Raw genomic sequence first — 12913 nt, forward strand, 5'->3', positions numbered from 1 at the left:
CGTCTAAAACAGGGGTGGGCAAACTTTTCCGTGCAAGGGCCACATTCAGAAAGTCACAATTCACAAAGGGCCGCATAGTATATTAAGTAAAATAATTACTTCACCCGGTTATGATTCTGGGCGCCTCATATAGAACATAGAACAGTACAGCACAGAACAGGCCCTTCGGCCCTCGACGTTGTGCCGAGCAATGATCACCCTACTCAAGTCAACGTATCCACCCTATACCAGTAAGTAACCCAACAGCCCCCCCCCATTAACCTTAAAAAAAAATTTAAAAAAAAAAAAAAAAATATATATTTTTTTTAATGACTTGGTGGGCCGCAGAAATACCTTTGGCAGGCCGCATGCGGCCCGCGGGCCGTAGTTTGCCCACCCCTGGTCTAAAACAAAGCTGCCTACTTGATTGGCACCTCATCCAGAAACATTCACTCCCTCCACCACTGACTCGCAGCAATGTGTATCATTTACGGATGTACTGCAGGAACTCACCAGGGCTCCTTAAAAGCACCTTCCAAATTACCAGGATAATGTTGTCCCTCCTGCGATGATATACTAGTTCCACTAAAAAGTGCAGGGCATATTCTAATAATGAGTCAGTTCTGGGTAGGGACAGCCACCATAGTATGGAACTGACCCTATAAGGTTGGGCTGCAAAGAATTTTGTTTTTTAGGAGGAGGAAACCAAGAAAACTGAATTAGTATTACTGTTGGTTCCCTGATTGAATATCAACCTGTCTCTGACTCAGGCAAAGTGAAAGTGGGTTGGTACTAACTACAAATACAAGGCACTGTGTTCTCAGCAGGACTCAGGAGATCAAATTTGCGTTATGGGGTACGTATGGATAACCAAGGCATTAGTAACCCAACTTGTGCTACAGAAGATCATACAAAGAATTGGGCATACAATTATTAACCATCTTGGAATTTTCCATAATTACTGACATTGTCCGTGAGGTTTCAGCAACAGGAAATGGAAGGTAACAGCACTATCTAATAAATTTAATCATGGCAATTTTCTTTTTCTTTCGGTAGGGAAAACGACAAACGCTGGATGATTGAAATTAGATATTTCTGCTCCTCAGGTGATGTTTCCAGATGATTTCAAATCCCCAGATTCTGTGCTGGTAGTTGTGGATCTGGGTCGAATTTTGCTGACTAATTTTGGAGGTAATATTTCTTCAGTCAAGCTGTCAGTAACCACAGTAACTAATAATTTTGTCCTTTGTAAGAATCATTCTCAGTTAATGGTAACATTCTGTGTACGAATGTGCAGTTTAACAGGTTTACGAGCTATCCACATGATCAGCTGCGTTTGTTACCATATTACCGCCAGTGGCTTGTGGGTCAGATGGTGGGCAGTATTTAATGGAGGTGAGCAGGGATGACACCCGCCAGCTGGAGAGCCCGTGTCACCGTTTTTCGAGAACACCCACCGAATTAAGTGCCAATCCATCCCCTGGATCGAGGTCCCTGGGCTTGGAAGTCCCACCCACAGAGCTTCTGGCCAATCAGAGGCAAGCAGCTCTTCACTGCTCAGCAGCGCCACTAGGGAGGGTGGTGGCTGTTGCTGGTACTATACCCACACAAGGCTGAGGGTCACCCAAGGACTTGGGCACAGTGAATGATGGCAGGAGGGGCTTTGCAGGGAAAGAGATTTGGCAGGAGGCTGGCTCTCAATGCCCCCCCCCCCCCCCCCCCCCCCCCCCCCGTCCTGATGCCGTACACTCTGATCAGCCACTGAGTGCCTTTGAACCTCTCCTCAGTTGTTGTTCCCTAAAAATGCTTACTCATTCTGACTATAGTTCTGTAGGTGTAGGCTGCCACCTTGTGCTTCATCCAAGTGATCATTCTTCAGGAGTTCGCTCAGATAGTGGCTTCACTGCTAAACTTGATGGCGATCAAGAACAGAGACTCTGATTATCATTCTCTCTCCATGCGTGCCTCCCCATCAACCTAGGCAATTATTTTGACTCTTGCTTCCACCCAAACTGAAATTGGCTAACTCAACACACAGGGAATTGAACTCAAGATCAGTGAGCAGGACATTTATCAATTCAGCCATCAGGTCAACCAACGGTACTATAACTGATGTTAGAAACAAACCCAGTGGAAGAAATCTACACTTCAATCCGGAATTAGAGGCAAAGCAGATTTTCCAGATAACATTGATAAGACAAGATATAGGAGCATAATTAGGCCATTTGGCCCATCGAGTCTGCTCCACCTTCAATCATGGCTGATATTTTTCTCATCCCCATTCTCCTGCTTTCCCTCCATAACCCCTGATCCCCTAATTAATCAAGAACCTATCTCTATCTGTCATAAAGACACTCAGTGATTTGGCCTCCACAATGAGTTCCACAGATTCACCACCCTCTGGCTGAAGAAATGACCCTTCATCTCGGTTTTAAAAGATTATCCCTGAAGCCTGAGGCTGCGCCCTTGGATTCTAATCTCTGCCACTAATGGAAACATCTTCTCCAAGTCCACTCTATCTACGCCTCTCAGTATTCTGTAAGTTTCAATGAGATGCCTCCCCACATCCTTCTAAACTCCATCAAATACAGATCCAGAGTCCTCAACTGCTCCTCATATGACAAGCCCGTCATTTCCAGGATCATTCTAGTAAACCTCTTCTGGACCCCCTCCAAGGCCAGCACATCCTTCCTTGGATACAGGGCACAAAACTGCTCACAATATTCCAAATTGGGTCTGACCAGAGCCGTACACAGCCTCAGCAGTACACCCCTCTTGAAATTAATGCTAACATTGCATTTGCTTTCCTTTTTAAAAAAAATAAATTTAGAGTACCCAATCCTTTTTTTTTTCAATTAAGGGGCAATTCACCTACCCTGCACATCTTTTTTGGGTTGTGGGGATGAGACCCACGCAGACACGAGGAGAATATGCAAACTCCACATGGACTGTGACCCGGGTCCTCGGCGCCATGAGGCTTCAGTGCTGACCACTGTGCCAGCATTTGCTTTCCTAACTGCATGTGAAGCGTAGAAGGATCCTAAACTGGGACTCCTAAGTCCCTTTGTGCTTCAGATTTACAGTCTTTCCCCATTTAAAAAATAGTCTACGCCTCTATTCTTCCTGGTAAAGTGCATAATCTCTCACTTGTGAGGTTCCCCCATTGTATTTCATCTGCCACTTCTTTGCTCACTCTCTTGACCTGTATCATAGAATCCCTACAGTGCAGAAAGAGGTCATTTGTCCCTTTGAGGCTGCACTGGCCCTTGGAAAAAGCACTCTACCTGTCCAAGTCTTTCTCCAGCCTCCCTGCTTCCTCAGCGCTACCTGTCCCTCTACATACCTTTGTATCATCTGCAAATTTAGCAACAATACCCTCAGTTCCTTTTCCAGATCATTATTACTGTTTGTGAATAGATGTGGTCCCAGATTTTACCCCTGCGGAATACCACTCATCATTGGCTGCCATCCTGAAAAGGACTCTTATCCCCACTCTCTGCAAATTCTCTATCCATGCCAGTGCCTTGCCCCTAACACCATGGACTCTTATCTTATTTAGCAGCCTCCTGAATGGTACCTTCTGGAAATCCAAATTGATCACGTCCACTGGCTCCCCTCTGTCTAACGTCCTTGTTACCTCCTCAATAAATTGTAACAGATTTACATTGCTGCCTCACGACGCCGAGGTCCCAGGTTCGATCCCGGCTCTGGGTCACTGTCTGTGTGGAGTTTGCACATTCTCCCTGTGTTTGCGTGGGTTTCGCCCCCACAACCCAAAGATGTGCAGGGTGGGTGGATTGGCCATGCTAAATTGCCCCTTAATCGGAAAAAATTAATTGGGTACTCTAAATTTTCTTAAAAAAAAAAGAATTGTAACAGATTTGTGAGGTATGACCTCCCCGTGACGAAGTCATGCTGACAGCCCTATTTTACACATACTTGCAAGTACTCCGCAATCTCATCCTTAATAATGGACTCCAGGGTGGAACGGTGGTTAGCACTGCTGCCTCAAGGGCATCACGGTGGCGCAGTGGTAGCACTGCAGTCCCATGGCACCGAGGTCCCAGGCTCGCTCCCGGCTCTGGGTTACTGTCCGTGTGGAGTTTGCACATTTTCCCCGTGTTTGCGTGGGTTTCGCCCCCACAACTGAAGATGTGCGGGGTAGGTGGATTGAACACGCTAAATTGCCCCTTAATTGGAAAAAATGAATTGGGTACTCTAAATTTAAAAAAAAAAAAAGCACTGCTGCCTCATGTTGCTGAGGACCCGGATCACTGTCCGTGTGGAGTTTGCACATTCTCCCTGTGCTTGCGTGAGTTTCCACCCCGCAACCCATACTCTCTTCTATTACTTGTTCTGGAAACTTTGCTAACCACTCCTGACACCCCTCCCCTCCCACCCCTCAACTAGTTTAAAGCCCTTATCATTAACCGGCACTTCTTCTTTAAAAATAAATTTAGAGTACCCAATTCATTTATTCAAATTAAGGGGCAATTTAGTGTGGCCAATAACCTACCCTGCACATCTTTGGGTTGTGGGGGCTAAACCCAGGCAGACACGAGGGGAATGTGCAAACTCCACACGGACAGTGACCGAGGGCCGGGATCGAACATGTGGAAATGTCGGCGTTGGAGTAGGGTGGGCACAATCAGAAGCCTTACTACACCAGGTTAAAGTGCAACAGGTTTGTTTGGAATCACCAGCTTTCGAAGCTTGGCTACTTTGCCAGGTGATTCACATATCGGACATCTAACAGTCTATAATTAGATATCCCAGCCCTGATCCCTTGCAGCCACATCTCTGTAATGTCCACAACATTGTACCAACCAATTTCAATGCATGCTGCAAGCTTATTTACCTTGTTTTGTATACTGCGTGCATTTAGGTACAACACCCTCAGTCCTGCGTTGACCGCCCTGTTCTTATACTTGTCCCTTTTCTGCTATACCTGAAGTTAGATTCCTGCTGCTTACCATACTCTCTTCTATTACTTGTTCTTGAAACTGTGCTAACCACTCCTGAGCCACCACCACGCTCGCCCCCCACCCCCCTCCTCCCACCCCTCGACTAGTTTAAAGCCCTTATCATTAACCTGCACTTCTTTTAAAAAAAATAAAAACATTTAGAGTACCCAATTCATTTATTCAAATTAAGGGGCAATTTAGTGTGGCCAATCCACCTACCCTGCACATCTTTGGGTTGTGAGGGCGAATCTAGGTCCTCCATGCTGTGAGGCAACAGTGCTAACCACTGCACCACCATACTGCCCATTAACCTGCACTCCTGCCTTCTCCTTTAACTTTGATTTTCTAATTTTCCATACAACTGAACCCTCCCTAATGTTAGTTACAGCAATAATGGCAGTTACACAACTAAAATTTATCAATATCCTGAACCTCACCATGTAAATCTGCAACCAGCATCAATTCACTGTCGTGAAAACTGTTGTCAATTTTCAGTGAAATCAGTACCACCTTAATTTCATTCTTTGTATTTACAGATGACCCAAAAGGTAGAGCCAATGTAGTCCAAGACGAAGAGATCAGCGATGATGAGTACAAGACACCATTAGCCACGCCGCCCAACAGCCCTCCCACAGAGCCTGACGCTGATCCTGCAACAAAAAACCCAGAGTTCCTGACATTAGGATTTACTGAGGAGCAATTGCAGCAACATTTTATTAACAAGAAGCTTTATGAGAAATACTCACTGTCCTTTATGGACATGCAGATCATGGTTGGGCGTGTGCAGGACAATTGGAAGCATGCTCAGGACAGCGAGGTTGGGCCAACACATGTGGTGGAGAAATTTAATGTGCTGTTGCAACTAGAACGCCGGTTAATGTACACCTCTGACCCAAGTCATCCTGGTGCCATGCTTTCTGGCACCTTGCCTGAACTTAAAATACATGTAAATGAGGATAAAATCACGGCATTGCGCAATTTTTTGTCAAGGGTGACCTTTTCTGATGTCCAGCAGAAATTAGGTGAACAGCAGTCTCTGCGACGAGAAAAAATATTTAAGAAAGTGGATAGCCGAGGGAAGCTGCTGGATTCAAAGATGAGCCTGACACAGAGTGTAATGTCACTTGAGCAGCATACTCGTGAGGTACTGGTCGAGTCGAAGCTCCTCCTGGCAGAGTTTAAAGTTAATTACATGCAGCTGGGGGTTGAGAGTTGTGGAAGATACATATCTGTGTTGAAGGTTTTTGGCATCAACTCCAACTTTGTAAAGAGGCCCTATGACAATGAAGTGACATTAACCGTACACGGGTTGCTGTTGGTGGACACGGTCCAGACCTATGGCTCCGACTTTGACTTGCTGATGGCTTCGCACAGAAACTTGAGTTTTGATGTTCCCACAGGCAGTCTTCGAGATAGTGGGGCACAATCTCCTGCCTCTCCTCAACCCTCAGTCACTACAATAACAAATGGTACCTCACTGGATAAGAATAAAAGCACATTGAATAACTCTTCAGCATTGGGAGCACAACTGCCTGTGTCCTCTCCTGCCCAGGATCAGGATGTCCTGATTAAACTGGAATATCAATTTGTGAGTACTGACTGCCCTTCTATGAACTTAGACAGCTCCTTACAGGTCATGTCATTGCAAGTCAATAACCTGGACATTATCCTTAACCCAGAAACTATGGTAGAACTCATTGGCTTCCTTCAGAAGTCCTTTCCAAAGGGTAAAGAGGATGCAAGTCCACAGCCTTCATTTATTGATCCAGCAATGAGTTTTGAGGAGAGAGAGTCTGTTCAGTCTACCTACGATCAGAACACGCAGGTGGCAGTAGAAATCCATCGACTCAATGTGCTGCTCCTCCGGACAGTTGGACTTGCAAGTGGTGAGAAACTGGGGAGAAAAATTGCTACGGCTAGTATCAATGGCACAAAGGTAAATGTTTCCATGGGCAGTCGATTTGAAATGCATGGGTCTCTTGGCTGCCTTCAATTAGTGGATCTGACCCAAGATGAAGTAAAGAACCATTTTGTGGTGAGCATTGGAAATACAGAAGCATATGAGGCAGTAAGTGACTTTGGTTTCTTCCAGTCTGTCTTCATGAGGTCTGAAACTGAGGTGAACCACAGTGAAGCGCTGAGCTTCAAGTTTGTTGAACTGTCAGAGGAAGAGTTTTTGCTGAGTCTGCACATGGCATCTTTACATTATAACCATTCACCCAAATTTCTTAAAGAGCTCACCTTATCCATGGATGAACTTGAAGATAACTTCCAAAGCATGTTGAAGAGCGCAGCTTCCAAAGTTTCCACTGTTCTGGTGAACAAAACGGCAGAGTACAGCGAGATGGTCTTGCTTTTCGAGAAACCGCGGAAGTCACGGGAAATGTTTGGTTTTGAAATTGAAGATGAGGCAGATGGTGGGATGGAATCTCCTCAGCACAGCCCAGTAAAACTAATGTTGAATATCAACATCGAGTCGCCAGTGGTCGCAATCCCACGAAAACCCGGAAGCTCTGAGTTGCTGGTGGGGCACTTGGGCCGGACCTCCATCCAAAACTTTGAGACTGGTGAGGATGATTCTGGGAAAAAGCGGCTGCAGGTGGAAATTAAAGACATTAAACTGTATTCCCTAAATAACAACATGCGTAGCTGCAGGCCAGATGCCAGTGAATCCCCTCGGCCAGGTTCGGGTGCTGCCAGTGCCTCCAGTCAAGAAGAAATGCACTTCACACGACAAGATTTCTTCGACTCTGTGCACAAGGGTCAAGGTCAGTTCAAGGTCATTTTTGTTTTATACCCGCCAACACTGAGTGAAGTCAGTTCCCTGAAGGCTCAGTTGAGTAGTACATTGCCCACTGTGGATATGAACTTTACAGACTAATAAGCTTCCAGATTCAATGGATGGTTTGTGCTACATGTAAATATTGAGTGAGGGCAGGTAAAGAATAGATTGTGTGAACCTTTCCTTGACTGATGATCACTGTTTTTATGCATGGAATGGTCATGGTTCTCCTGGTACTGCAAAGTGCCTTGCCTCCATGGAAATCTGGGGAGAAAATTGGGATTTCATATTGAAAAGCGAGTATTAAAGTCAGCATTAAAGCGAGTATTAAAGTCAAGAACACCTAGTTCTAGTTAAAGACCACTGTATCACTTGGAAAATGTTGTACTACCTTTATGTTATTAATTACTCTTTCCAGCCTTTCATATACTGAATGACACCACAATCCAGTTTGTCTTGGAAAAAATTCCAGTTGACCCAAATCCAGCGTTGTCTTTCCCAGTCGTAAATTCTCCAGATTCCTTCGAGACCACCAGTAAAATGAAGATCGAGGGAAAGTTTGTCAATCCACTTAAGGTAAAGCAGCAAAATTGTACTGATTTCTGCAGGTTGTCCTTGTGACTAGTTTTCTCATTGCATTGAATCAGGCTCATAAACACAAGATTATATTGAATTGTCGGCTCCCATTCCTGGGCAATTAGAGGCACACTCGCGGCACAATGTGATTCCATCACTACCTTTTGAGCCAGGGTTGCAATTTTTGTGTCATCCTCTGGTAAGCTCTCCGGTTCATTCGATAATCATTCCCTCAAATGGTGTCACGGCTTGCATTCAGTAAGGTGCTTGTTCAGGCAAATACCAACACCAACCCTCCCGCCACATTCCCACCCATGAACGCAACCACCCAGTTGTGGATCCCTAAAAAGCATCATAAGGCGGGCGGCACGGTGGCTAGTGGTTAGCACTGCTGCCTCATAGATCAGCACAGTGGTTAGTACTGCTGCCTACGGTGCTGAGGGCCCGGCTTCGATCCCAGCTCTGGGTCACTGTCCGTCTGGAGTTCGCACAGTCTCCCCGTGTCTGAGTGAGTTTCACCCCCACAACCCAAAGACGTGCAGGCTAGGTGCATTGGCCACACTAAATTGCCCCTTAATTAAAAAAATAAATAACAAACATCTGGACAATGAGGGCTAATACTTCATATTGATGGTTTTTCTCACACTCCTGTTTTTAAAATGAGTGGGATTGTTTTGACACATTGCAACTGCATGCTATCCCAGGACCTAGGGCAAATGTAATGACCTATGATTGTTTCATTGTTGTACAGGTAATGTTAGCAAAACAAGTTTATGAACAGGTCCTACAGACACTGGATAACCTGACGTACAATGAGGATCTAAGCAAAATCCCACACAGTTCAACCACTGCAACGCCAGAACCTCGCAGTGCTTCTTCAACATTGAGAAGCCCCAAATTTTCTGACCTCCAGCGTGAGTGGGAAGGGAGCGGGCTCTTTGGCCAAGTGAGCTATCCGTCAACACCAGTTGATTTTCTAATTCCAGACTCAAGATCATTCACCCAAATTCATGCTAATTTCTGCATCTCCGAGCTGCAGGTCCAACTGTGTGGGGATCTCGCTCTGGAATCGCAAGGTTTGGTTAGCTTAATATTCCAAGACTTTGAAGTTGAGTTCAGTAAAGACCAACCTCATACACTCTTTATTCAGATCGCTTTGCGGTCGTTGCTAATGGAAGATTTGCTGGAAAAGAACCCAGACTCAAAGTATAAGCATTTAATGGTCTCTAGAGGGGCACCAAAGCCTTCCAGTTTCACCCAAAAGGAATATTTGTCCCAGTCTTGTCCATCTGTCTCCAATATCGAATATCCTGAGATGCCGCGATCTCTGCCAGCCCACATGGAAGAGGCACAAAATGTCTTCCAGTTTTACCAGAGGCCGACCTCCACACGCAAAAAACGTAAAGTGGACAAAGATGCAGAGTATCCTCTGACCCCTCCACCATCCCCAACATTGAAAAACTCCAGGGTGCACTGTACCAGAACAAACTTTGACGATTCACTAGTGCACATTAATATTTTCCTGGTGGATAGGAAGCATCCCGAATTTTCCACACGTTACAGCAATATCAACAGAAACGTGGATGTGGATTTCAACTGCTTAGATGTGTTGATCACACTTCAGACTTGGGTGATGATCTTGGATTTCTTTGGGATTGGCTCAACGGCCAACAACCATGGCTTGAAACCTTCAGTGGAGGAGCTTCAGCATCAGACACGATCCGATGAAGCAGACACTCTACCCGGGGAAGGCCAGGAGCCAGTAAATACAAAGTTGGATCTGAAGGTTATTTTGCATTTTACTTGTTAGATGTGCATGAGCTATTCTGGAGCAAATTGACAGGGATACTGGTTGTTGTGCATAGTTTAAATACACATGTATCTGCAATGTTCCTTGCCTTTCTTTGACTTTTGACACAGTGTGCAGAAGGCATTTTCAAAAAAAAAGGCTGACCACAAATTTTAATTTTTGTTTACATATTTTGGACAACAATTGGGTCAATCTTTTTCAACCCATTATTTCTGGATCAGAGAATAATATGCCTGCCCACTAAGAAGTGAGTAGCTGCAAATTCAGGAATGGAGTCGCTAAACATAATTTCTGCATTTGTAACCCTGGCAACATTAGATGCAAGTGGCACCTGTGCAACCAATCATTGTATGGAAGTTGATTGATATCTTTTTCCATGTCAGCTGATCAGTGTGCTGAAGCCGAAGCTGGGCTCCATTCTGAGCAACTCCCCACCCCACCTCCATAGGCTGAGACTGCCAGTTTAGTTGATGGGTGTTCCTTGATTCATGTAAATGGCCGTAGCATAAGAAAGTGGTCCAGAAACAGTCCAATGCACCAGCTGTCAGACATTCTACGTTGCCCATAAATATGGTTGCAGATCCGACCGTTGCAACTTGCATAATGTTTCCGAATATATTTTTAAGGGTGTCATGGAAAGCTGCAGATGTCCCATAAATGCAAGGGATATTAATCTATTAGTACGGCCTGTTCCCCTTGAATTCAATCCGTGCAGCTGAGCTTGCTTTTGTTTGAGGTTGAGGAAGTGTGTGGTTGCTGCCTCTCCCATTCACATGGTATAATCCTATATTCACTCAATGTGATTCGTTTGGAGTTTTTACTCTGGCTGATTCCCTACATTAGCAGTGTCCAGCCTGCAGTCCCCAGCCCTGGCAATTTGGGCCTGTAACCCTGCCCCGATTTCCTTGTACTTCTATTTTTTAAATTGCTGCTGTGCCCTGCTTGATTTTGGTTTGCCTCCAAGTTTTGAGACTGTTGACTCCAGTTGTCACCTAATTGACAAATCCTGCATCAGAAACCAGGATCTGTTCATCTTAACCAACGATTATATAAGCAAATTAATGGCAACATGAATTTTTAATGTTCATGTGTGACCCTCAAATACAAAAGCTTGGAAACTCCTGTAATTAAATCCTGGCATGAATGTGTTGACTATTTCTCTCTCAGGTTCACTCGCTGTCTGTGGTGCTGAATAAGAAGACAAATGAACTTGCCAAAGCCAATGTGTCCAAACTGGTAGCACATCTTGCACTGATAGGTGAGTACTGATTCCTGCAGCAGTACAATATAATATGAATTCAGGATTAAATATGCATATATTGGGAGGGCTTCTTCAACATGTGCAATCACTCATTGCAGGTGTAATTAAATGCAATATATGTAAAGGCGCCTAATAACTGTAAAATTTAATAGATCAGTGTTTGGCATTGCAGCCTACTTGAGCTGAGATACCCACCCTTCTGTGAATGAAATGAAAAAAATGAAATGAAAATCGCTTATTGTCACAAGTAGGCTTCAAATGAAGTTACTGTGAAAAGTCCCTAGTCGCCACATTCCGGTGCCTGTTTGGGGAGGCTGGTACGGGAATTGAACCGTGCTGCTGGCCTGCCTTGGTCTGCTTTCAAAGCCAGCGATTTAGCCCTGTGCTAAACAGCCCTATCCATCAGCCGATTAACCAGGAATAAATACACCCACCATGGACCTCAATAGCAGCAACACCATACAAAACAACCCCTTATTAATTAACTCTTTCAGAAAGGTCGAGAAAGAGAAACTGATAATGCCAGTTGTAGGCAAACTTTTAAAATTCAAAATTTGTAAGTGTAAACACTGTCAGAAGATATTCCATAAAGCTTTTCAAAAAAAAAATCTGATGTATAGTATCAGCAGAGATTTTGTTGTAGGAAGTAGAGAGAAAATGTTTCCTCTGACAAATGGGTTTTTAACCAGAGGTCATAAATGTAAAATAAAAGGGCAGCACGGTGGCCTAGTGGTTAGCACAGCTGCCTCACGGCACAGAGGTCCCAGGTTCGATCCCGGCTCTGGGTCACTGTCTGTGTGGAGTTTGCACATTCTCCCTGTGTCTGCGTGGGTTTCGCCCCCACAACCCAAAAATGTGCAGAGTAGGTGGATCGGCCATACTAAATTGCCCCTTAATTGGAAAAAATAATTGGATAATCTAAATTTATTTTTAAAAAAATGTAAAATAATTGGCAAAAGAGCTAGAGGAGGAATAAGACAGGTTTCCCCCACTCATACAGATGACAGCACTTCCAACATTGCAGCATTCTCGCAGCAGAGCAGTGGAGAGTCCGCCTCCATTTTTGTGCTTAAGTTCTGGAGTTGGGCTTGAACCTGGAACCTCATACCTCATGCAAGTGCACTACCAACCAAGCCAAGTCTGATATACAATTTGTAAACAGAATTTATTCTATCAGTGCAAGCAAGAGTTAGGTCATAGTTACAATGCTAGACCATAAGATGTAGGAGCAGAAGTAGGCCATTCGACCCATCGAGTCTGCTCTGCCATTCAATGAGATCATGACTTATCTGATAACCCTTAAGTCCACCCCCCCCCCCCCCCCACCCCCCAATCCTCATAACCCTTGATTAAAAATCTGTCTATCTCAGCCTTGAATAAAATTAACGACCCAGCCTCTAGAGCCCTCTATGGTAAAGAATTCCATAGATTCACTACCCTCTGAGAGAAGAAATTCCTCCTCATCTCTGTTTTAAATGGGCGACCCCTTACTGTGAGATTATGCTCTCTCGTCCTAGACTCTCCCACAAGGGGAAACAGCC

General features: G+C 44.8%; 1 protein-coding gene across 1 annotated transcript in view; it reads left to right on the forward strand.

Annotated features, from left to right (window-relative positions):
• Positions 1–12913, forward strand: part of vps13d (vacuolar protein sorting 13 homolog D) — a 302778-nt gene that overhangs the window by 50888 nt on the left and 238977 nt on the right. Inside the window, 6 exon segments of the mRNA XM_038821608.1 lie at positions 1037–1057; positions 1059–1170; positions 5480–7711; positions 8144–8301; positions 9053–10087; positions 11279–11369. Of these exon segments, the coding sequence (XP_038677536.1) occupies positions 1037–1057; positions 1059–1170; positions 5480–7711; positions 8144–8301; positions 9053–10087; positions 11279–11369 (3649 nt within the window).

Source organism: Scyliorhinus canicula, chromosome 16 (assembly GCF_902713615.1).
Source record: "Scyliorhinus canicula chromosome 16, sScyCan1.1, whole genome shotgun sequence".
NCBI classification, from domain to species: Eukaryota; Metazoa; Chordata; class Chondrichthyes; order Carcharhiniformes; family Scyliorhinidae; genus Scyliorhinus; species Scyliorhinus canicula.